The sequence below is a fragment of the Pimephales promelas genome, chromosome 2 (assembly GCF_988280905.1).
Source record: "Pimephales promelas chromosome 2, fPimPro1.hap1.1, whole genome shotgun sequence".
NCBI classification, from domain to species: Eukaryota; Metazoa; Chordata; class Actinopteri; order Cypriniformes; family Leuciscidae; genus Pimephales; species Pimephales promelas.
The window spans coordinates 44235516-44263075 of NC_142770.1; the positions used below are offsets into that span (position 1 = coordinate 44235516).

The 27560-nt window shown below is 36.7% G+C and overlaps 1 protein-coding gene across 1 annotated transcript; it reads right to left on the reverse strand.

Annotated features, from left to right (window-relative positions):
* Positions 1–8912: 8912 nt before the first annotated feature.
* On the reverse strand, positions 8913–12212 carry LOC148997585 (uncharacterized). Its single transcript, XM_089119035.1, has 4 exons — positions 11948–12212; positions 10227–10320; positions 10042–10129; positions 8913–9314 (listed from the first exon to the last, which is right to left on the reverse strand). The coding sequence occupies exons 1-4, from the start codon at positions 11997–11999 to the stop codon at positions 8913–8915; spliced, it is 636 nt and encodes a 211-aa protein (XP_088975161.1). The 5' UTR covers positions 12000–12212.
* Between the last annotated feature and the right edge of the window lie 15348 nt (positions 12213–27560).

Sequence of the window (27560 nt, forward strand, 5' to 3'; positions counted from 1 at the left end):
ACCCGCGCGTAACGCTACATAGCTACTGATCCCATATTTTTCTCCTGTGGAGCTTCCGGTTTCACACCGCACGCGTTAGCAGAGCGTCAGCAGCGCGTATTTTTTTCAGCGCCCATGTTAACAGATTAGAGCATTCACACCGCACGCAGAGGCGGCGCGGCATCGCGTAGCAGGAGCAGAGAAGGAGCAGCAGTGCCGCGATCGTTTCGGCGTCCTTTCTATTTTTGCCGCGCGGCTTACGCTGAATTAAAGCAACAATGCATTGATCATGGCCAAATTAACGCTCTGCTAACGCGTGCGGTGTGAAACCGGCGTGACCGTTCCGTAGAAGTCACGGATAAGTGCGTTGAGTTCCGTCTTGGTGATTTGTTTAATATATGCTGCAACCGTTTTCACTACACCAGTCACCGAAGCATTTCACTGCACATTGGTATATGTGTGGTTGCTAAGGGTGTTGCTAAGGGCGCAGTGATAACTAGAACCGTTGGGTGAAGCGGTCATTGCCGTGTTTTATCGTGAATAAAGCACAGCTCTTGACCAATCAGAATCAAGGATTGGAACTAACCGTTTTATAAATGTTTAATAAAGGTTTTTATTTTCTCCCTACTCTTACAAAATTATAAACAACCCAGCCTGAAACACATGTTGTATGAAGACTGTTTAAAACACCCCTCCTAATCCTCACAGAATTTGCAAGACAGTGTCTATAATAAATAGTGCGTGTAATTTACCGTCAGCAGAACTGATAACGCCTGGGCTTATCGATACTGTGGTCTTCCTTAATTTGGCCCCAGGGCCTGTTTAATGTTTAACACTGGGTGTTGGTACCCATCCCTACGTATGGGTGAGTTCATATGGATGAAGGCCTGTTGTGTTCGGTCTCTTGGTTTGTGATAATGGCAGCTATTGTGAAACTCACCTTCGTCATGTACTGAGTGTGGATGGCATCGTCCTGAAGAATCACAGGGTCAAATGATATCTCATCTGGTGACAAGAGCATAGTAACTTTAAAAAACTCCAATGATATCTTTACCCCCTGATAATGTATTGCGGATATACATTCAAACATTTAAAGGCTAAGAGTATGAGCCATGAGTAAACTGGACAGATATCTGTGAAAAATAACTTGCGTGCCTATAAAGTTGTCGACCCCCTGAATTCAGCATTTAAAAGTTAAAAGAATTTCAGTATTTATCAGTAAAAAAAAATACATATAAATAAATGATTAACTTATTGTTGGACAGTATGGTGTCTGTCTCATGGGCCAACATAATTAAAAACACACCTAGAGAAAAATAAATACCGGGCAAAAGTTTTAGATCGTAAGATTTTTTATGTTTTTAAAAGAAGTCTCTTCTGCTCACCAAGGCTGCAATTATTTGATTAAAAAAAACATGATCCTTCAGAAATTATTATAATATGATGCTCAAGAAACATTTATGATTATTATCCATGTTGAAAACAGTTTTTTTACATTTTTATTTCAGGATTCTTTGATGAATAGAAAGTTCAAAAGAACAGAATTGATCTGAAATGGGAAGCTTTTGTAACATTAATCTCTACATAACAGTCACTAATTCAAAAGTTTGGGGTCAGTAAGAATTTATTTTTTTTTATTTTTGGGGGAAAGAAATTAGAAAATACTTTTATTCATCAAGGATGAGTTAAATTGATCAAAAGTTACAGTAAAGACATTTATTATGTTAGAAAAGATTATATTTTAAATAAATGCTGTCCTTTTGAACTTTCTATTCATCATAGATTTTGGGGGAAAAAATGGTACACGACTGTTTTCAACATTGAAAATAATAATTTATGTTTTTTGAGCATAAAATCAGCATATTAGAATGATTTCTGAAGGTAATCAGCAACAGTAATGATGTTGAAAATTCAGCTTTCAAAATACATTTTAAAATATCTTAAAATAGAAAACAGTCATTTTAAATTGTCATAATATTTCACAATATTACTGTTTGTCATTTCTTTTCTTCATCAAATAAAGCAGCCTTGGTGAGCAGAAGAGACTTCATTTAAAAACATAAAAAAATCTTACTGATCTAAAACTTTTGACCGGTAGTGTATATACCAATGACCATGATATTGTCACGGGGGCGGAAGAAGGATGACGGAGAAGCAGGTAGAAAAATACGTAAGAAAGGTGTCAGGAACGTTTGTATGTATTATTTGTGTGATTTTGTTTACTAAACTTACCTGAAAGAAGCGAAAACAACAGCGAGAGACGCTAGTTTTGCTGTTTGTCAGTTGAAGAGGTTTCCTTGTTTCCATCTGCTCGCGTGCGCTCCTGTCTTTGAATCGGACAGCTTTGAATGCGACTCGCACGCGCATTGAAACCATAGAACAATTCAAAAGGCACGCAACATTTAAATAAACTTCTAGAATTACAACATGTAACAATTTAAAATATCATTAATTTTAAATCATGAATTTAAAAATCATTGTGTAGTTCTATGACCCATGTATTTGTATTTATTTTTTTACATTAAACGAGAATATGAAAGCACGAAACACTTCTGCACAGGAGCACTACATCCTGAACTTCAGCCTTCAGCTCTTTTGTTTCCTGTCTGCCATTATTGGACAATCCAGGTTTGGATTAATCAGTTTGTCCAATAATGGCAGACAGGAAACAAAGGAGCAGGCTGAAGTTCAGGGAGTAGTGCAGCTGTGCATAAAGCCACGTTGCAGTTTCATTTCTGTCTGATTGGTCTCAGTCGTTACATCAGTGATGTATTTATATTTATAAACTCATTATTATAGACTCATTAAAACCTACTGCATTACAATATATAGTTACATCTATATAATTTTTTATAATTCCTCATAAGTCACAAATGTGTTATCACTGACTAACATAATTGACTGTTGAATGAAATTACATTTATGACATTTCACGGGATTGTTAAATAGTTTGATTAAGCTTCAAATCTTAAACCTTCTAATCTTAAAACATATGACTGTTAAACAACTGAAAACAGTGTACTGTTATGCCCTATGTCATGAGGGTTGCCCACAGTAAACCCTCATGGGGGCCCAAATGGGCAAAACTGCTATGGGCCTCACATGGGCTAACCCACTAGGGGCCCGTGCCCTCAGAAAGCCCACACGGGGCCCCAAAGGGTTTGCCCTTGCCCACACTGTCCCACAGAAAACACACACTTACCCACAGTTCATATGTACACACTACTATCATTACATATGGAGAAACTAACTGACATTATATATATATATATATATATATTAACAAAGGAGCAATACTATTGTATATATATATATATATATATATATAATGTAAGTTAGTTTCTCTATATAGTGTGTATATATGAACTGTGGGTAAAAAGAAAAAAAAAGTCAAAACATAATGCTATACGATATGCATAAATTGTGATGCGTACAAATGTGTATGTCGGTGGATTTGTTCATACGTAAATAAATTACGTTTTTGTGCTGACAATATGTAAATATTTTACGTTTTAGTACTGTAAATACGTCAGTATTATACGTTTCTGCGCATATAAAACGTAATTATATATACGTATGATAGAACGACACTTTATGTACAAATACATACGTATTCTCATGAGAACATTTCACCCTCATAAAAACGTGTGCACACGCGTGAAGGTCTTGATGTGGACCAAAGATTGGGCAGATATTAATTATTTGAAAAAAAGAAGCGGGTTCGGCAAAATGGTTCATCACTCCTCCACCGATCTCCGGAGTTGTGCATGAATTGGAGTGGCTGTACATTCATCCCGCCGATGGTTTACCCACCGAGGCTTTTTTGGTGTGCAGGGGGAAATCCCCTCCCGATACTTTGCCGCTGGTGCCCTCCAATTGCCAATGTTGGCAAGCAGGGGCGGCTCGCCCATAGAGGGCGCTGGGGCGCCGCCCTCCCTCCGACCTGTCTGTCTGTTTTTTTAATATATATTATAATGTATAATTTTGAAAAATAATCTGTGTTAATTATATGCTAATAATGGTTTTACTTTGAAAAGTGTTTTGAACTCACCAGAATGATATTTGCATTCACTTTCGTTACTTTTATCATGTTGGTGTAGTAGTATAGCCAATAGGCTGTCTTCTCAGGGCGCCAGTTCGCTCAGCCCCACAGTGCTGGAATTTAAGCCAATGGTTCCCCGGTTGCTATGCAAAAAAGTTTATATTTCGCCAATCAGCGCCGTCAAAGTTTATGGTTTGGGGGCGCTGAAAATATCGCCCACAGTGTCAGATTAGGGGAGTGCACCGTGCACGCGCACCACGGGACATTGTTTTTTACCTCAGATGAGAGAAGAATGGCAGCGCCAGTGACGTCGAGTGGAAATAATGTAAAGTTAGTCGTGGGAATTGACCTGTCTGTCACTCACTCACTCACTCACTCACTCACTCACTCACTCACTCACTCACACACACACACATAAACACTGTTTCACACACATTCAGTGTTGTATAAAGTAGAAGTAGAAGTAGAAAAAAAGTAGAAGTCCTGCCATGTGTTTATTCCAGCCATGAACTGATTGACAGTTGATTAGGGCTGATTTCTGTCTCCTGGCTGAAAAACTGCTAATAAGCAAATCCAGGTGATTGGAACAAAATACTGAGGCGGACTTTTACTTTCTGAACCTGGACTTTACTCTTCTGAAGAGAATAGAAAAGGAGATGACACAGTCTTAAATGAAATCACCTGAAGATCTCAGCAGAGGAGGATTAAACAACTCCACAAACAGCATTACCAGCTTCACTTATTACTAACCAGACTGACTTTATTTCTGTCAGACTTCTACAGAAGATTTCATTGAGAATTAACAGAGGTTTACTCTGTGTTTCATTTGAAGTCACCATACCATCAGAATCTCTGAAGGAGAAAATCGTAATTGGTTACCATTATAGAGATCAGTGTAGAGATCAGAGATCAGTCTTTAGTTGGGCTCTTGAGCCTTACATTAACTTTAGGTTTTGTTTGACTGTTGTATCTGAGTTAAAACAGTCAGATGAACAAAGAAAAAAACATACAAACTAATAGTTTTGGTTATATTGTGACAATCGTCATTTGAATTTATTATTTGTGATTTATTTTGTTGGTTACAGCATAACTGAGATTCTGCATAAATATCCAGAATTTATAATGTAAAGGATTTCTTAAAAGTTGTAAAAAAAAAAAAAGAAAAAAAATATTTAGTAAAGGCACGCACAGACCTCAAGATTCAGTCAATGCTTCTCAACAACGGTGACGAGCAGAATATTCAAGTAGGAAAAGTAATTTACATAGACAATTCAGATAATAATTTAATCATACCGCAATGCATGATGGGAGCCATTAATGAGTTGTGATTGGTGGCAGCAAGGATTATGTGGTCACCACGGTTGAGAATCACAGGCTGGGTATTGATGTCTGTGTTTCTAAATAATTGCATTTGAAAGTAATTTGATCAGAATAATTTATATTACATATTTTGGAATATTAGAAAAATATTGACAGTCATATGCTTTATAACCACTAAAATGTTGCTATCAAGTTAAACCAAATTATATGAAAAGTTTCATTTTACAGATCACAGCATTATAATGCCAAAACAACCTACACTATCATATCACAGCTGTCTTTGTTCATTTGACTGTTATAAATCAATGACAGCAATCAAACAAAGTTTAAAGTGAAAGCAAAAGTGTCAAGAGCCCAACTAAAGCAAACACTGATCTCCATAACGGTGGCTTACAATTTGTGATTTTCTCCTTCAGTGATTCTGCTAGTGATCATCAGGTGTTCTTCAATAATGCTCAATCATCACTAAATTAATCACTTAACTATCTCATTAACTTTAATAGTTTTTAGTGTTAATTAACACGCGTATCGTCCATTTGAAAGCAGGTGAAGGTGATTTACTACTAATCAAGGAACCGGCTTCACTGATTAGACGCGCATAACAATATTGTGCTATACATCGCCCAGCCCTAGTCACAGGTTTTGTTTTTTGAAAATAATTTGTCAAAATAATTATTATATTCAAATACCAGAGTGAATCAGGCTTTTCCATGATGATTATAAAACCATCACCAGGTAATCTTCGTCACCTGATTTCGTTGAACTTTTGTTACTGTAAATGTGTTTGACAAACACACTGTCACAGCAGACAGAAGAGATTAAATATATTATAAGAGTAAAGAGCCTGGCTAATGGAAACACTAATCACTGTTATGGTGACTTCAAATGAAACTGAGTTAAACCTCTGTTAATTCTCAATAAGAACTTCTGTAGACGTCTGACAGAAATAAAGGCATTCTGGTTAGTAATAAGTGAAGCTGGTAATGCTGTTTGTGGAGTTGTTTAATCCTCCTCTGCTGAGATCTTCAGATTTAATGTCTTCTCTTCAGGTGATTTCATCTGTGTCGTCTCTTTTTTTATTCTCTTCAGAAGAGTAAAGTCCAGGTTCAGAAAGTAAAAGTCCGCCTCAGTATTTTGTTCCAATCACCTGGATTTGCTTATTAGCAGTTTTTCAGTCAGGAGACAGAAATCACCCCTAATCAACTGTCAATCCGTTCATGGCTGAAAGTAAGACATGGCAGAATTTCTACTTTCTACTTCTAGTTTATACAACACTGTATGGGTCCAAATTGACCCGCAATGTTTAAATACACTTGACAGTGCTTATTTTTTCTTGTCAACCCTCATAGAAATAAATAAAGTAATTAAGTAAGTAATAATGTATGGCGAGGCGGTTGTTATAGCGAAAACAATCCCGCCGCGAGTCTTCAGCCTGAAGGGGTTGTATTCGCTCTAACAACCACCTCGCTATTACATTATCCACCTATTACATGGCTACCTACCAAATAAATCAATAATTTGACAAAATATTGATTTAAAAACTTTTATATTGCCAGAACTGTGCCCATAGCAACAGTCTAGCTGTTAAAACACACTCAATGGTAAAATATGGGTCAAATTGACATGCACTGTTTAAATACACTTATTATTTAATTATAATAATGGATCATGTGTACCAATAAATCAAATGTATTGATTTAAATCAATAAACCCTTTTTTTAAATCAATGTGTCAAATGGAGTTTATTGATTTAAAAACGATTATATTAACTTAAGTGAACAGCATCATTCTAGCTGTTAAAACATATGCAGTGGTAAAATGTGTGACCAACAAAAAAGCTATATGAAGTAAAAATTACAAGGTGAATCACAAGTTAAAGGAAGCAGCTTTACATCCCCCCTCTGCAAATCACTTGAGCCAATATATTTAATAGTTTAACCAACATTAAATAAATGGCAAAAAAGAAATCATACTTAAACCTTCCTCTCTTCTTCATGTTGTACAGGCTCGGCACTACTGTTCCATAAATGCCACTGTGCCAGTACTGCAGCGGTACTATGCAGGGGAGGACACTCGACCAGACTTCAGGCTGAGCAGAGAGGCCATGCAGCAGCTGATGGTGGCCCTGAAGACTGACAGGCAGCATGGATGGGGCCCGACCCTGGAGACACTCGTGTTCCTGTTCTGGCTGGCAACAGGTTCAGCCTACAGAGTTGTCTCCAGGGTCTTTAGCATGCCTCTTCCAACCGTGCACAGAGTTGTCCACAGGATGGTGGATGAGTTGGTAGCTGTGCTCCCCCAGTTTGTGCACTTCCCCCGCACACAGGAGGAGCTCCAAATGGTTGGTGATGGCTTTGCTCGCTTGGCTAATCACCAAGCATTCGGCAAGGCAGCAGGGGCAGTGGACGGCTGCCACATACGGATAAAATGTCCCGGCGGCCCTGATGGTCATGATTACAACAACCGAAAGCTCTTCCCTTCAGTGGTGCTCCAGGCAGTCTGTGACCATCAGGGTCGCTTTATTGACATCTTTGTGGGTTACCCAGGAAGTGTGCATGATGCACGTATTCTCAAGAACAGCCCCATCTACACTAGGGGGACTTACCCTCCACCTGGGTATTTTCTCCTAGCTGATGGTGGCTACCCATGTCTACAGGAACCCCTGGCTCTTATCACACCATATAAGAGGCCAGTGAGAGGCATGGCAGAGCAAAGGTTTAACTACCATCATTCCAAAGGTCGCACAATCATTGAGCGTGCATTTGGAATGATGAAAACCCGCTTCAGGTGCATCTTTTTAGAAGCACTTGAAGTACATACACTGTTTGTCCCTAAGGTAATAATAAGTCATTGCAATATTTCTTTAGTGAATTTCTTAATCAAGTCCTACTCAAAATAACAGTTAATGCTTGTGTTAAGCACTAGTCACACTATCTTCTATGTTCATGGTTTTTTTTCCATCTCGACAATCTTGTATCCTTTTGCTCTGTCTTGTGCACAGGTGGTAACGGCATGTGTGATCCTGCACAACATTTGTGTTGGTGTCGGGGATGTGCTGGAAGAGGTTGTGGAGGAGGAGGACGACAACCTGCCACCCGTGGAGCTTGATGGAGGGGAGAGCCGGAGTGGAGCTGCTTGGCGGGCTGCGTTGACCAACGAGGTGTCTTCTCTCCACGAGGCACCTCTTGATCATGATTACTTTTGTATATAGATGTAAATGTTTAAATTGTTGTATATAGTTGTAGATATGAACATGTTGTTCAAATGAATTTGCTGCTTTGTGTATATTGTTCTCGATATAGAAATGTTAATAAAAATGTATGTAACAGATGAAATTAATGTTTTTTTTTTTTTTGTTGAGCTTAGAATACCTAATCACAAAACATAAATAAGGGTGAAAATATTGTTAAATACATAGTTTTAGGCTTCACATGCTAGTTATTTGTTACCAAGTTTTTTTGTTTTTCCATTGCAGTCTAAAGAACAAGGTTTTCAGAAAATAGATATACTAAGATTAACTTAATTAAATAATTAAGGGGCAAAGACAAAAATCATTTCAATTTATTTGACTTTATTTTTCCACCAACTTCTCCAACAGCAAAAAAAAGCGGTTAGACCTCTGTCTGGCCTCTGCTTCCCTCCTCTCATCTGCCTCCCTCTGGTATTTAATATCCTCCTGTAGAAGTTGTAGGAATGGATCCTCTCGCTCCCTTCTTTTCTTTTGTTTGTGCCCTGCTCTCTCTTTGCTGCTGTCTCTCACTCTCTCCTCATCCTCATCCTCGTCTCTCCCTTCATCTACCTCTTGTGCAGTGCTTGGCCCTGGTTTTTCCACTTGGATCGAGGCAATAAGGCAAGGGGGCGAGACTGCTGCAGTCTGCCCTAATACCTCGTCCATGAGGGCAAACCAGGGCCAATTTGCTGCCGTCGCCTTGCCATCCTCTGTCCCCTGACCTGTGGCAGGACACTTACATTCCTAAACAGTAAAGATCAAAAAGTTGTGATGATGTACACTACCATTCAAAAATTTGGTGTCAGTATTATTTTAAATGCTTTTAAAAGAATTCTCTCTGCTATCCATGGCTGCGCTTATTTGATAAAAAATACAACAAAAACCTGTTATAGTATTAAATATTATTTCAGTGTAAATCAGCTGTTCTCCATTAATATATAGTGAAGTGTAATTCATTCCTGTGATCAAAGCTGAATTTTCATCATCATTACTCCAGTCTTCAGTGTCACATAATCTTTAACAAATCTGTACAATATGAGAATTTGATGCTCAAGAAACATTTATTATTATAATCAATGTTGAAAAGAATTGTTGGTCTGTCAGTTATAGTTTTTTTCAGGACACTTTGATTACTAGGAAGTTAAAAATAACAGCATTTTGTTTGAAATAGAATTTTTTGTAACATTATAAATGTCTTTACTGTCACTTTCGATCAAATTAATTATTATTTGATAAATATAAGTATTGATTTCTTTCCTCTAAACAATAAAAATAATATTCTTACTGATTCTAAACTTTTGAACGGTAGTGTAACTATTAGTAATATTGTACACCACTGCACTGCATCTATACTTACTGGAAGCAGGCCAAAGTCTGTCAGGTTAACATTCAAGGATTACTTAAAAAAAAAAAAAAATCACAAGTTACATTAAAATGTGCATAGACAATTGTTTCCATACTTGTCTCCCACCTTGTACTTCGTTTTTAAATTGTCCCACTTCTTTTTAGCCTGGGCGTGGGAAACCCTCCCTTCGAGCCCCATCTTCTCCAAAATAAGCCTATATGAATGACGGGGGGTGGGGGGGGGGGCTAGGGGGGATAAAAAAGAAGATTACACAGCTATCACTTATGAACATTAATTAATTACCTTCTCACCGATATCCGTTCGCCGCGGTGTCTCTCCCCCCAGTAAACAGCTGCTTGTTTTCAATACGGAGACGAATAAACGCCTCCGTTTGTTCCTTGGTCCCTGTTAAAAAAGACGAGAAATCTATGAATAACGCTGTGAACGGTATAATAACGTTAAATTACTTTGTACAACTTTACTAGTTATTTATAAAATCAGGGCCGGCACTAGCCATTTGGGTGCCCTAAGCACAAATGCTTGGTGGTGCCCCCATACCCCCCACCCCACCCCACCCCCCAACCACCCATACCCATGTATTTTAGCATTGACCCTGCATTCAGAAATACAAGACAAAATATTCATGGATTCTACTGAATCATTAACCATCATACAAAAATATTGCACACATTAGTCTTTTATATAATATAGGCCTATGTGTCACTGGAACATTTAAAACTCAAAACTCTATTCTACCTTTAAAAGAGGTCTGATGAGGCACAATATAATAATTCTGTACATAATTTGTAGGGCTGGGAAAAGATTAATCGTGATTAATCGCATCCAAAATAATGTTTGTGTCTACATTAAAGATATAGGCCTATGTGTGTGTACTGTGTATATATATATAAATGCACATTTGCATGTATGTATTTAAGAAATATTTGTTATTTATATATAAAATATTTAAATTTATATATAATATAAATTATCTATAAATATATACAGTATATACATGCAAATATTTCTTAAATATATATGTGCATATGTGTGTATATTACAAAATAATTATATACAGTACACTCACAGATCATGTAGAAACTTTTATTTTGGATGTGATTAAGCTTTTCCCAGCCCTAATAATCTAATCTAATAATAATTCTAATTGCAGTTTCACCAACAGATGTCGCCCTTGGGCCTTTGACCGCATTATCCGCATAGAACAACAACGAAAAAACGTATCTAAGCGATCTTCCTTTTCTTCTCAAACAAACTAACTGCATCTTAAACAGCCCAAGTTGAAAAATTTCCCGGAGAAACCCCCGGACCCCCGTTAAAATAAAAGATTCTACATGCTGAGCAAAGCCCTGGATCATTTGCACAACTACTAGCGACGCCCCCCTGGACATGCATACACGAAGCAAGGGCGCCTACAAAACTAACACTTTTATTTAAAACATTGTCTTAACTGCAAGCGAGTATTATCCCGCTGTCTCTTCTTTTCCCCTTTTTCCGCCCCCGACTCTTTGTGCCTTTTCGAGGCCATGTCTGATGTCGATCAGGTGTCTGCCAAATTTGACACTGATTGAGGAACAGACCACTGCAAGGTGGGGAAGGGGGGGCACCAGAGGGAGACTGGCACAGGAGATTCACCTTTTTCTCCAATTTGGTCTAGCCTAGGCATATTACTTTTGTATTGCTTTTGTATATTAACATGCTTTAGACATATTTTATTTGTTATTTATACTAGTAGCCTATTGTGATGATTTTTCACGACCCAGATTTTTTGGTGCCCCCCCAAGCACTTGGTGCCCTACGCGCAGTGCGTGATGTGCGTGTGCGGAGCGCCGGCCCTGTATAAAATAAATGCCTGCCGGAGGCGCCAACCAAGCTAACAATTTTTTTCAGTTAACCGTCAGTAAAGTCATTTATAATATCAATTCGGTAGTAATTTGAACTGGCATTTAAAAGTTAAACTTTACGTATATGTACCACGGTTATAACAAATGTATGGAAATGTAAATATACTTACACTTGAAAGCATATTGCCCCGTTATTCCTCCTACTCCGCTAACGTCCGCCATTTTTTTCTAAATTATTTGAACAAGGCGCGCATAGGATTGTGGGTGATTAAGAGCGCGAAGTGTACACATATGCATCCTTTCCTGTGTATGTGATATTTTTCGAACGAAGGACTCAGTCCTTGGTTGAAATTCTAAGGATCCTCGACATTGGAACAGTCCTTCGACGGATGTCGATGACGTAGCATCCTTGAAATAACGGCTTCCGAGGATCCTTCCTTGACATTGAGAAACGCCTTTTATGTGGAGCACTTTTATCATTGATGGATGCACTTTTTTTGGGCTTCAAATTTTCTCCAGTCATTCACTGCCATTATAAAGTTTGGAAGAGCCAGGCCATTTTTTAATATAATAATGATTGTATTCGACTGAAAGCAGAAAGTCATATCTTCTAAGATGACTTGAGGGAGAGTAAATCGTGGGCTAATTTAAATTTTTGGGTGAACTATCCCTTTAAAGTCATACATCATTCTTTTGAAAATACCTGACAGTTTGATAAACTCAGATATATTATAGCTATTATGTGTTTGTCTTCATGTTTCATCAGTCAAAACATCACTATTTGCAAGTTATTATATCCATATAAGGCATTTCCTGAAATGTGTAAGTTTAATACTTCTATGCATCAGTACTGGGCCTTCAGTATGAATGAAACAGATGACATGAGAGTTGTTTAGCGCTCCATTTCACTATCATCTCCCTATTTTGGGTAAAAAATAGAAAAATACTAAAGTACTTTGTAACGCAGTTACTTGTAGTTTTTAAGCAAACTACTTATTTACTCTTACTTGAGTCATATTATATTTCAGTACTTCTACTTGTACTCCAAGTACATTTTTACTTAAGTAGCAATACTTTTACTTAAGTACAATTTGTCAGTACTCTTTCCACCACTGATTCTGGGTGAACAATGCTTGTAAGTTGCAAGACGTATATTTCTTTCTAAATAAATAACTGGACATATAGATGTTGACTTAAAATGGTTTGCATTACAGCATTGCTGCAAGGTGACTGACTCCACCAGTATGTGAGTGAAACTTCTAAACTAACTTTGTATTAATGTCATTATATTGACATAACACTGTTGCATAAAGTATTGTTCCTAGTTTCCATGACTGAGTTCTTGTGTTGTTATCATCTCCAATGTCACACTGATGAGTAAGCTGTTACCATTAAATTGTTCTAAAGCTCATTCCAGAATATAGTCGTGTAGGTGTGCCACAAAAGCTTTGTCTTGAATTGGAGTTGCATTTCAGTGAAATGTTGCACTTCTGGGACACCAGTCAATTAATAACAAGGAAATTTACATGTGGTCTTTCACTTGAAAATGTATCAAAATGATGTCTTTTTACAGTTTTTTTTCCCTAAATGTTTAGTGATGGCAAATTTCCATCTACATTATTCTCTGTTTGGTTGGTTTCACAATGTTTAAAATTTACTTTTTGGTGATTGTGTAATCCTTTTTCTTTCTGTAAGAAGGACTCCAGATACTCTGAGGTGCAGCAACACATATTAGAGGCATTTGTAATCATAACTTCAGTAAAATAATATTACTCATCGTCATAAGTTTCTTACTTTCACATTTTGCAAACGAACACTGTAGCCTACAGGCGATGTGCAAACGTGGATGTTTTACATTTCTTAAAGATATAAAGGGCATAAATGGTCTTCATCATTTTATTTGTTATTAAATAAACTTACATTTCAACGAATTCAGCCGCTCATTTAAGTCCTCGGTTCACTCGTGCTGCGTGCTCATGTGTGAGTTGTATCAGTTGGCCGAAAGAAACAGTTCTTGGTTCTGTACTGGTGATTCAAGAACTGCAACAACCGAGATGGGTCTGTCTGCGGACTGCAAGAGAGGGGCGTAACAGGAAGTGGGCGGAACTTGAAGTTGTCCAAATCACACAGAACCACACGATATGGCAAACTCAAAACCAGATGTTGTGGCTTGTCAGCAAGATGCCAGCTCGTAGCATAGAGACAACAGTAAGAATATGTTCCCAAGATAACCGTGTAAATGTAGTGTATAAGTCTATAATTTAAGTCATATTGACGCTTTTTAAATTGCACAAGGGTGGAGTAAAGCGTTTGCAACGTCGAGCGTGCCAATCTCTCTCGCTGAGTGTCACTCACACAGATGCCACGTCATTTTACTGAAACGTCCACTTTTGGTATGGAAAGATGTCTAACATTTAAACTTAGACGACATTATTAATCAAAAAGCCATATCATGGTTTCGTTTTTTAGTTCATTGGCAAAATATAACACTAGAGACCTTCATGTTAGTTTATACATTTTACATCTCATGTTCGGCAAAAGGCGGATTCAAACTCGGGTCCGAGCGCATCAAAAGCTCTTTCACAAACTACAGGCTCTACGATTTACACCACTGTAGCTGTTCTGTGACGGACGTGTTTTTGGTATAAAGACAAGCATTAAAGGTGGCTTTAGTGCAAATATAGCCTATCCCCCCACCCCCACCTCACCCCCACCCCACAATAATGTACAATAATGTGTAAAGGATCGAAGTCAGTAGTTCTTGAGTTTCTCCTTTTTTCTGTTCTTGTTGTTTCTATTTCATACAATGATTCTTCTTATTAACATCAGGTGTCACCACTAATGGCTTAATTCATCATTAATTAATTAATCAGTAAGTAAAAGTTCTGACCAGCAGGAGTCGCCAGAGTGGCGCTGAGAATCAGTGAATCAATGAATCAGTTCATGGAGCAATTGAGTCAATACATCAGAACAAAATATTAATCTTATTGCCAGAGCACAGAGTCATGTGAGATAATATATATTTAATAATGTATAAAGTGTTGCAATCTTCCATTTTACTCATGTCCTCTGTGATTCAGGTTATTGGATCAGAGGTTTCACATCTCACGCAAACCACGTGACAGAACCATCATCACTTCACTAAACCAGTCAGAAGTATCAGTGAGTAGTGTTATTACTGGTTATTAGATCAGAGAAACTGTTATAATCACTGGCTTGTTTTAGTGTCGCCCAGTCAATCATCACTTCATAATAACCAGAACTATCAGTGAATGAAAGTACATTGATTTGATCCTATTGAAGCTACAGGCTTTCTCTGCGCTGGTGACAAACTGAAGTCTGCTTTTCTTTAACATTTGATGCTTATTGTTTGTTTAAATGTTAAAGGTGCCCCAGAATGTTTTTTTTAATTATTTTATAATATTTCCTGCAATGTTAGTATGTTTTATAGATCAAAAATAGTCATAATTAGAAATAAAAGGCATTTTTCCTAGCCTAATTTTAGCCTCTGCTTTGAACGCTCTGTTTGAAGGGGCGTGTCTGCTGTGTGTAATCCGGCCTCTGCTGTGATTGGCTGACACGCTTACATATGAAATAACTATGTATTACATGTGAAACTCTCCCGAATAATTTTACCACAGCTTATACGTTTTTACTATCACAGCTATCGAGATGAACTAATCGTGAGATGTTTTTGAAGATCTATTCCCATCAAAGTGTTGCTGCGATGATCATTGAGCAGCAGAGGACAGTCTGTCGATCGCGAGGAGGATATTATCATGATTGTACCGCAGTTTCTCTCTGCTTTCACCAATGCAGACACGATCATGTAAATACAGTAAGAGCTCGTTGTGCAGTGTAACTAGGGCTGCAACAACTAATCGATAAAATCGATTATAATCGATTATGAAAATCGTTGTCAACGAATGTCATTATCGATTAGTTGGTCTGATTACGTCACGGGGATTGTTTACATGGAACATGCGCTTCTTACATGCGCTTCATGAGGCGCACATGCAGTCTCTCTCCCTCGCCGCTCTACCCTGTCTCGCGCGCGCAACACGGACGTTTTGGAGCACATTATCTTCTGTCTCGCATGCGAGCTCTTGATTCCGTGAGTTTGAACTAATTTGCGGGCATCAGGAAACCGCTATCAATATGCAGCATACACGAAAATCATTCACCTTTCGGCAAATTCGCCGTTTTGAAACCAAAATAGGTGACCTACGTTAATCGTGTATACTTTATGAAGCCATACTAAAGTATAATGTGAGATAGAAATGTATATTTAAGTCATTAAATTCAAGTTAACCTAAGCTTTTCCCTCCACTGCGGCTGTCAGTCATTCTCTATTCAGTGTTCAAACAGCGCGTCGCGTTACAACAGTTAACACATGATGATCTCTTTCCACACTCTTAAAATGGATGTGTTAAAAACAACACAACCTGTGTTATATCTTAACACACCTGTGTGTCTAGTTAAGGACAACACATTTTGTGTTACTTTTAACTCAACCAGTGTGTTATTGTTCTTAACACAGGGAGTGTGATTTCACCAAGTTTGCACTTTGAATTAGATTAAAATGTAGCAACTGACAAAATATTGTGTGTAAATAAGTTTTATTTACTCTGGTGCACTCTTATAAAATGATTTTGTAAATAACACAACCTGTAAAAAGAGATGTTAAAAATGACACATGCTGTGTAGATTTTAACACATAAAGTGTGTGTGCTTAGGGACAACACATTTTGTGTAGATTTTAACACATGCTGTGTAGATTTTAACACATGTAGTGTGTGTGCTCAGGGACAACACATTTTGTGTAGATTTTAACACATGCTGTGTAGATTTTAACCCGTTTTGTAGATTTTAACACATCTAGTGTGTTTGCTCAAGGACAACACACGTTGTGTCAAATTTAACACACAACCTCACAGTAAATTCCCCGGTGTTAAATTTAACACCGCTCGGTGTTTATATGGGAACCACCAGCAGGGTGTTAAAAGTAACACTGATACAGTGTTAAAGTTAATGAGATAATTAAGTGAATAATTGAGTGATGATTGAGCATTATTGAAGACACCTGATGTTAACAAGCAGAATCACTGAAGGACAAAATCACAAATTGTAAGCCACCGTTATGGAGATCAGTGTTTGCTTTAGTTGGGCTCTTGACACTTATACTTTCACTTTAACTTTGTTTGTCTGCTTTTTATTAATTTATAACAGTCAAATGAACAAGGAAAACTGTGATCTGACATTGTTGGTTATGTTTTGACATAATCATGCTGTGATCTGAAAAATCTAACTTTTCAGATGAATTGCCTTAACTTGTTAGTAACAGTTTAGTGATTGTGCAACATATCCGTATTTTTCTTTTAACCGAAAATATTTAATAACAACCAGTGTTGTATAAAGTAGAAGTAGAAGTAGAAAAAAAGTAGAAGTCCTGCCATGTGTTTATTCCAGCCATGAACTGATTGACAGTTGATTAGGGCTGATTTCTGTCTCCTGGCTGAAAAACTGCTAATAAGCAAATCCAGGTGATTGGAACAAAATACTGAGGCGGACTTTTACTTTCTGAACCTGGACTTTACTCTTCTGAAGAGAATAGAAAAGGAGATGACACAGTCTTAAATGAAATCACCTGAAGATCTCAGCAGAGGAGGATTAAACAACTCCACAAACAGCATTACCAGCTTCACTTATTACTAACCAGACTGACTTTATTTCTGTCAGACTTCTACAGAAGATTTCATTGAGAATTAACAGAGGTTTACTCTGTGTTTCATTTGAAGTCACCATACCATCAGAATCTCTGAAGGAGAAAATCGTAATTGGTTACCATTATAGAGATCAGTGTAGAGATCAGAGATCAGTCTTTAGTTGGGCTCTTGAGCCTTACATTAACTTTAGGTTTTGTTTGACTGTTGTATCTGAGTTAAAACAGTCAGATGAACAAAGAAAAAAACATACAAACTAATAGTTTTGGTTATATTGTGACAATCGTCATTTGAATTTATTATTTGTGATTTATTTTGTTGGTTACAGCATAACTGAGATTCTGCATAAATATCCAGAATTTATAATGTAAAGGATTTCTTAAAAGTTGTAAAAAAAAAAAAAAGAAAAAAAATATTTAGTAAAGGCACGCACAGACCTCAAGATTCAGTCAATGCTTCTCAACAACGGTGACGAGCAGAATATTCAAGTAGGAAAAGTAATTTACATAGACAATTCAGATAATAATTTAATCATACCGCAATGCATGATGGGAGCCATTAATGAGTTGTGATTGGTGGCAGCAAGGATTATGTGGTCACCACGGTTGAGAATCACAGGCTGGGTATTGATGTCTGTGTTTCTAAATAATTGCATTTGAAAGTAATTTGATCAGAATAATTTATATTACATATTTTGGAATATTAGAAAAATATTGACAGTCATATGCTTTATAACCACTAAAATGTTGCTATCAAGTTAAACCAAATTATATGAAAAGTTTCATTTTACAGATCACAGCATTATAATGCCAAAACAACCTACACTATCATATCACAGCTGTCTTTGTTCATTTGACTGTTATAAATCAATGACAGCAATCAAACAAAGTTTAAAGTGAAAGCAAAAGTGTCAAGAGCCCAACTAAAGCAAACACTGATCTCCATAACGGTGGCTTACAATTTGTGATTTTCTCCTTCAGTGATTCTGCTAGTGATCATCAGGTGTTCTTCAATAATGCTCAATCATCACTAAATTAATCACTTAACTATCTCATTAACTTTAATAGTTTTTAGTGTTAATTAACACGCGTATCGTCCATTTGAAAGCAGGTGAAGGTGATTTACTACTAATCAAGGAACCGGCTTCACTGATTAGACGCGCATAACAATATTGTGCTATACATCGCCCAGCCCTAGTCACAGGTTTTGTTTTTTGAAAATAATTTGTCAAAATAATTATTATATTCAAATACCAGAGTGAATCAGGCTTTTCCATGATGATTATAAAACCATCACCAGGTAATCTTCGTCACCTGATTTCGTTGAACTTTTGTTACTGTAAATGTGTTTGACAAACACACTGTCACAGCAGACAGAAGAGATTAAATATATTATAAGAGTAAAGAGCCTGGCTAATGGAAACACTAATCACTGTTATGGTGACTTCAAATGAAACTGAGTTAAACCTCTGTTAATTCTCAATAAGAACTTCTGTAGACGTCTGACAGAAATAAAGGCATTCTGGTTAGTAATAAGTGAAGCTGGTAATGCTGTTTGTGGAGTTGTTTAATCCTCCTCTGCTGAGATCTTCAGATTTAATGTCTTCTCTTCAGGTGATTTCATCTGTGTCGTCTCTTTTTTTATTCTCTTCAGAAGAGTAAAGTCCAGGTTCAGAAAGTAAAAGTCCGCCTCAGTATTTTGTTCCAATCACCTGGATTTGCTTATTAGCAGTTTTTCAGTCAGGAGACAGAAATCACCCCTAATCAACTGTCAATCCGTTCATGGCTGAAAGTAAGACATGGCAGAATTTCTACTTTCTACTTCTAGTTTATACAACACTGATAACAACTATTCTGATCAAATCACTTTCATCTTTATTTAGAAACACAGACATAAATAGTCAGCCTGTGTATCTCAACCATGGTGACATTAATAATCCTTGTTTCCACCAATCACAACTCATTAATGGCTCCCATCATGCATTGCGGTATGAATAAATTATGATCTGAATTGTCGTCTATGTAATTTACTTTTCTTAATTGAATATTCTGCTCGTCACCATTGTTGAGAAGCATTGACTGAATTTTGAGGTTTATGTGTGCCTATAAGAAGTTTTTTTTTTTTAACAACTTGTAGAAATCCATTATATTATATCTGACATTCTGGATATTTATGTAGAATCTCAGTTATGTTGTGACCTACAAAATTAACCACAAACATATATTTCAAATGAATGTCATAATATGACCAACACCATCATATAAATTGTCTCTTTGTTCATCTGGCAGGTATAACTCAGATGCAACAGCCAATTAAAATGTAAAGTTAATAATAAAAGGGTCAAGAGCCCAACTAAAGCAAACACTCACCTCCATAACGGTGACCTGAAAGTTAGGTTTTCTCCTTGTAATTCTGCTTTAGGTGTCTTCAATAATGCTCAATCATCACTCAATTAATCACTTAATTATCTCATTAACTCTAACACTGCCTCAGTGTTACTTTTAACACCCTGCTGGTGGTTCTCATATAAACACCGAGCGGTGTTAATTTAACACCAGGGAATTTACTGTGTCGCTGCTCTCTGAATCCCAAGACAATTATAATCAAAAGGCGCCTTGCATGTGAATACAACCCAAGGGCACACACTGGAATGCACCTAAAAGAAAATGAATAAAGAAATGATTACAATAAATACTTGATTGTTGTTGTTGTTTTTTTTAAATAATAAATTAATCATTCCAAAGGATAAATATTTATAAAAGGATATATAATTAAATTGAAGAGACAGGATTCTGACCCCAACCCTTCAGTACATAGGCCTACAGTAAGGGAGGTAGCCTACTGTCAAAATTCCACCTCAGTCTGGTCAGTAGGTACATACTACAACATTTGGAACATAAAAAAATGTGTTTGGTGAATTACTCTAAGTTTTAACACTTTTTGTGTACTGTAGCCTATGTACAATAGCCTACGCAAAAGTGCACTAAAGCAGTCGTGATCTAGGTGAATACTCGGCAAATATGAAACATGAAACTATTTTCACCCTGTTTTTTTTTTTTTTTTTTTACTTGACTATGTTCATGGTGCTGTCCATGAACTATGTGGTCCTGAAGGTCCAACATGATCAAGTCTGCAACTTGGGTAGATTTTTTTGTTTTGTTTTGTGTTTTATATTCGCTTTGCATATTTTCGGAGTTCCGGGTTCAATATCTCGTGAGTTGAATATTGTTACTACACAAATAACATTTTTTATCTCCACAAAACAACTTTTCCTTTGGGTTTGCACTTTGTAGATGGTCCCTTTTTAACAGCCTGCGCATAGAGATCAATGTATTTTGTCCTGTCCGAAGGAAAGATCGTTTTGATGAAATGTAAGTTGTAGCTTGTGGTGTTTTATCTGTAGTTATCTGTGATATGTGTTGTGTCTAGCAACAACGTTTAGTTCACGAGTTATTGAACGCGGAAGTCCGCGAATGTGCGAATATAAAACCAACTTTACCTAAGTGGTAGTCACAGCTGCAGAAGGAATGGCCAATGTGGAGAGCCAGCACAATGAGCCTGGATACGTTTTCTTTTTTAAATCTGGAGGAAAAGAGCTGCATTGATGCACAGACCTCCCCTTGCTCATGCCACCCTCACAAAATAAACCTTAGGAAGACTGATCAACCATTCCCGGAGGAACCCTAACATTAAGCGTTTCCACTGTAAACTCAAGGCACATGGGCAGGACCAGGATATCATCCTGTTGAAGGCTATAAGGGACATTCGTGTGGGGACTCAAATCAAATATGATTATGGAGTCAGGAGACATTCTTTCCAAGGAGAGGGCCTGGCCTTTGAATGGCTGGACCAATAGGCCATTACAAATAGTGCTTTTTTTTATACCATATTTGTTTTTTTACCACACAGAGTTTTTTTATTAGTTATATAATAATTTATTCTTTACTTGTTTAAGTTTTTTCATCTTTATGATGATTGTAAATAGTTTTGTACAGTTGTATTTTCTTCTAATTCATAATAAAATTTGTAATGAAAAATGCTAAAAAAAAAAATTTACGGAAGCCTTGAACCGCAGCCAAAAAAGAAAAATCTGAAAAAAAAAAAAATAAATATATATATATATATATATATATATATATATATATATATATATATAAAAATCTGTAAAAAAAAAAAAAGTCAAACAATTTCGAGATTAAAGTCGAAATATTTGGAGAGACGAGAATACAGTCTAACGTTGATGCTGCGCGTTTGTGCACTTGCCATTGTCTCACATTTCCACACAAACAGGCATTCATAATGGCCAATAGCGAGTTTCACACTGTGTGTGTGTGTTTTATTTCATCAAAGGAAATTCAACAGGTGCCAATCTACCAGCATTAGGCTACCATTATAGGATGTTGTAAAATATACTGTGCCGGAATAGACTTTTGCCTATAGAAAAACCAACACGGAAAACACTAATCAGACTGGATGGAGAAATCCAGCTTTATGAATGAATGGATGAATGAATGATTTAATGAATGAATGAGGCATTTATACAGCGCTTTCATATGTCTACTAGGCCTACACTCAAAGCGCTTTACAATCATATCAGAGAATCTCTCCTCAACCATTAGTGGTTATTAAATCTTAGTAAATCACTGGATCCGGCCAAATGATTGGATACAGAATGATGCACTTAAAATGTATCCAGAACGTATTTACGTTGAAGAGTTACGGTTACTGTTGTGTTCTCCACCCAGATAGTGTTGACTAGACGAGCACGAAAACACCTCAGAAACACTAGCATGTGTGTAAAATTTAGTTGAAAGCCCAGATAAAAGTAAAAAGTTATATTTTGTGTTAATCCATGGCAGTTCGACTTGACAAGTGCATTTACTTACACAAACAGATGCGCACTGTTATGAATGCACACACTTCTATGGAAGACTGTATTATCGTAATGTTTTGACTTTATTCTTGAAACGTTTCCACATTAATCTGACAATGCTAGATTTTTATTTTTTTATGTTGCGGTTCAGGGCTTCAGTAAAATTGTGAAAACTTTATTAATTTTAAAAATAACTGTTTAATTTCTAAAGTTTTGCATGGACTGACTCCACCTGCACTTTCTACACAGATTAAACAAAGGTCTGACAAAGGTTGTTGTACCAGAGCTTCATTCAGAGGTGATATAGAAAAACTACCTTTGGACAAACTCTTCTGTCCGTCAGAGGAGGTCATTTTTGGAAAAGCATCCCAACAAACATTAGGGAATGTCCCACTTACTGCACATTTTAAAAACACCTTAAACAGCTTAGAAAGTTCCCAGTTATGTCCTCATTTTGAATAATTTTAGTGATACAATGTATCCTGCCTGAATATGTTTCTTGCTTGATATTGCATATTGTCATATTCAACTGTTGCATTATTTTATTTGTCGTTGTCTTCCTTCCTCATGTGGGGACGTGGGTGATGTTCGCTCTAAGCTGCGCCCGTGCAAAAAATAATAAAATGCCACGCAGAGGACCGACACGAAACGTGTGGAAATGCATTTGATTGTAGTTTAACCCTCAGGTGCTCTTCGTTTCGGAGTCACACTTGTTATCTTCCCGGTCAAAAGTGTCCGAACACCTAAAAATGAAACTTTTTCCATCCCAGTAAAACCAATGCAATTTATTTTTGGTCTATAATATTTATTCTTTTTAATTTAGTATTTTGAGACAATTTAATTGAATTTATTAATATTTATGCAATATTTATGGTTTATTTTTGCCATGGAAAAATATATATATTTTTCTATATATATATTATTTTTTTCAAAAAAATATTAACACAGTATTTTAGTTTAATACAGAGTCTAGGCCTTCAGAAAAAAAAAAAAATTTTTTGAAGAAAATTAGCACCATCTGGTTACAGTATAAATAAAAAGCGTAGAATCATGGTGTAACCACTAGATGGCATGTACAGCTCTCTATGGAGAGGCATGTGAATTCCCCAGATGTTTATGAACACGTTTTTTTGTTGTTGTTGTTGGTGGATTTGTATATATAGTTAAAACAATCTCAAAAATTATTTCTTATTAAAAAATTTGACAAAAAAAACAAAAATTCACATTTTTTTTTTCATTTTTTACAATTTCTTATGGGGGTCATTTTTGACCAAAGACCACGAGTGTGACTATTTTTTATGACCACTTAGCCTGCTCGGATCATGACCTCAATTTTTTGTTGTGTGTTCACATACCCAATGCCATAAAAGAAGTGAGCATGTGTGTTTGGCAGTGAGTTCTGTGTGCAGACAAAATAGCTCAATACGAGAGGCAACGAGAAAATCACATCGTAATGTTTTAAAGAAGAGTGGTTTGATTAAAGTGGTGGAAATAACTGTTGATGGGCATATTTTATTATATTATAAGGCTAAATAAAGAATCTCACAAGGGTGTTGTTTAGGTTACATTAGGCCTATATTTTATGATATTATAACCCTAAATAAAGCATCTCACAAAGGTATTGTTTAGGTTACATTAGGCCTATATTTTATTATATTTTAAGGCTAAATAAAGAATCTCACAAGGGTGTTGTTTAGGTCTCATTGCCATTAAAAGTTTAAAACCCCTTGCTAAAGAAACTATTAGAAATTCATAAGGAATAAACAATCTGTCACGTTTTGATTCGGTTTGGTTTTGATCTTCTGTTATTCTTAGTCACATGTCCTTGGTTTTCCCGCCACTTTTCTGTTACCTTCATTAGTTCATCTTCGTCACCTGTGTTTTGTTAATCACCTTCATCTGTATCACCTGGTTTGGTTAATTAATGTCTGTATTTAGTTCCTTCAGTTCAGTCACTCTTTGGGAGTAGTTTCTCTGCCTGTTTGTACCTGTCTGAAGTTTCATTTTCCCCAAACCATCGCAGTGTAACAGAGTACTTTTCTTTCTTTCTTACTATATTCTATTATTGGAAAGAATTGAACTGTCTTTCATTTTCTTTAATTTATTTATTTTTGAGCAGGGACAATGCAAAATATACATTAACCTTAAAAAGGAGAGCTGCATTTTACCAGGTTGTAGCACTTGTGCTGATTTCCACCTGTAGACTCTGGGCAGGCTGATGTCAACAGATATACGTATTAATAATCCATTTATCCCAAAAACTATATATATATATATATATATATATATATATATGTGGCATTCATTTACAAATACACTCACACATACACATCAATTACAAAACATTTTGGGAACATGTTTGTTTTAAAAGAAGCCATTTTTTGGCCCGATGTGGAAAAGTGTTGATTTACACATGTGGTCAGTTCTGTTGGCAACTTGTTCCACTGTTTGATGGCCACACATGAGAAAGCTAAGCTGCCGAAAACTGTTTTACACCGAGAAATCGTGCACTCGCCCCGAACAGTCGACCTAGTGGCTCGAGATGTCATTTCTGAGCTCAGTGAGATCAACTTTTTTTTAACAGAGGGGTTGCAGTACTATTTATGATCTTAAACAAGAGACAGATATTTGAATATATGATTGTTTTCAAACCTAATATCCTATGTTTTTCCAAGAATATGACAATAATGAAATAACCGAGATTTCTTGTCATAAACGTTAGAGAAGTTTTATACAAAGATTCCAGGGGCCTTAATGCTGTTTTACATGCTTGTGACCAACTCGTCATGCAGAATCGAAAGTGTGAAATTATCATCACATTTAGATGTAAATTAGATGCACCTGTGGTCAAAGAGTTTCTAATATATCTAAAATGTGCTATATGAATTTAACGTGTTGGTAATCTTTTTAATATGTTTTTTGAAATTTGGTTTTGGGTTTAGAATGACTCCTAAACATTTAATTTGGTCTACCTTTTTAATTTCCTGAAATCTTTTCCATTTCCTCAGTTAACTTTTGAGCAACATCCTTAACAGTGTTACCATGAATATACACCATTTTGTCATCAGCATGCATTATCATTTTAGCATTGATACACACACACGGAAAATCATTAATATAAAGTGAAGACAACAAGGGCCCTAATATAGAGCCCTGCGGCACACCCATAATGCATGCTCGTAAGAGAGATGATACATTATTTACAGATACACTCTGCTGCCTTGCACTGAGAGAAGATTTAATCCAATTAATTGTACTTATACTAATAGAGAAATGTGTTAATTTATCTATCAGTAGTTCATGGTTTACTGTGTCGAAGGCCACTTAATCTTTGTTTCCAAACGCAATAACTTCAATTTTGTCTTTGTTTAACTGCAGAAAGTTTTGACACATCCAACTGTTTACTTCATCAATGCATTGGCACAGGGGAGTCAATGGGGCTATAGTCGTTTGGCGATAGGGCTAAGTAGAGCCGTGTGTCGTCTGCGTAGCTGTGGTAAGCGATTTGGTTCTTTTTCATTATTTGGCTCATTGGGAGCATATACAGGTTGAATAGGAGTGGCGCAAGAATCGAGCCCTGAGGGACTCCGCAAGTCATGGATGTCCACTCAGACTTATGGTCCCCTATACTCACATAATAACCTCTCCCTTCTAAGTATGACCTGAACCATTTTAAGACTATCCCAGAAAGCCCCACCCAGTTTTCCAGCTTGTCAAGAAGTATGTCATGATCAACAGTGTCAAATGCAGCACTGAGGTCGAGTAGTACCAACACGGATAATTTGCCTGTATCAGTATTTAAGCGAATATCATTTATTATCTTTATGAGCGCTGTCTCTGTGCTGTGATGCGATCGGAAACCAGATTGAAAATTGTCAAAGTATCCATTTGAGCTTAAGAATTTGTTCAGCTGATTGAAGACAACTTTTTCAATGATCTTGCCTATGAAAGGAAGATTTGAGATCGGTCTATAATTGCTCAAGATGGTCTTATCCAGATTGTTCTTTTTCAGGAGGGGCTTGACAACTGCAGTTTTCAGGGAGTTCGGAAAACTCCCAGAGCGAAGTGAGGCATTTACTACTTCTAGGAGATCTGCTTCTAAACAGTTTAACACACTTTTGAAAAAAGATGTGGGAAGTGTGTCAAGTGCGCAGGTGGATGTTTTAAGGTGCTGTACGGTTTCTACCAAAATTGTGCCATTGATTTCTTCAAAAACAGACATAGTAACTACAGATTGTGGTCTGATCTGTCTGACTTTAGAGCAACTCAAGTATGTGCTGATCATCTTTCTGATATTATTAATTTTCTCAGAAAAGAAAGAAGCAAACTCACTGCACTTGCTGTCTGAGAGCATTTCTATGGGAATCTGGCTCGGGGGGGTTGTCAGTCTCTCTACCGTAGCAAAAAGAGTGCGTGTGTTGTTTATATTGCTGTTTATAATATTTGAGAAGAAAGTCTGTCTGGCTTTGCCTAGTTCCCTATTAAAAGCATGGATGCTGTCTTTGTAGATGTTATAATGGACTACAAGTTTTGTCTTCCGCCACATGCGCTCTGCTTTTCTGCATTGTCTTTTCATATTTTGCACAGCTGTTGAGTTTCTCCAAGGTGCTTTTTGTCTGCCACTATTCTTCCTGACTTTCACAGGAGCAATATCATCAATTACATTCTTAACTTTTGAGTTAAAAGAATCAAGGAGAAAATCAACAGAGTCAGCAGATATGCTTGGTTTTAAAGATATAGCCTTCATAAATAGCACACCAGTGTTCTCATTTAAGCATCTCTTCTTGACTAGCATCAGCTCTAGCTTCAACTGCAGGAGAGATTAATATATCAAAGAAAATACAGAAATGGTCAGACAGTGCTACATCCTTAATGACAATCATTGAGATGTTTAAACCCGTACTGATAAGTAAATCTAGAGTGTGTCCACGATTGTGTGTGGGACCATGTACATGCTGAGTCAGATCAAAAGTTTTTAAAACAGTTTTGATTTCTTTTGCCATATTGTTTTCTGCATTATCTATATGAATGTTAAAATCTCCAGCAATGGCAAAACAGTCAAACTCAGAGGCAATTGTTGATAGCAGTTCTGTAAAATCATCAGCAAAGGCTGGAGAGTATTTTGGAGGTCTGTAAACAATAATAAGTAAAATACGTGGAGCACCTTTTAACACAATACCCAGATAT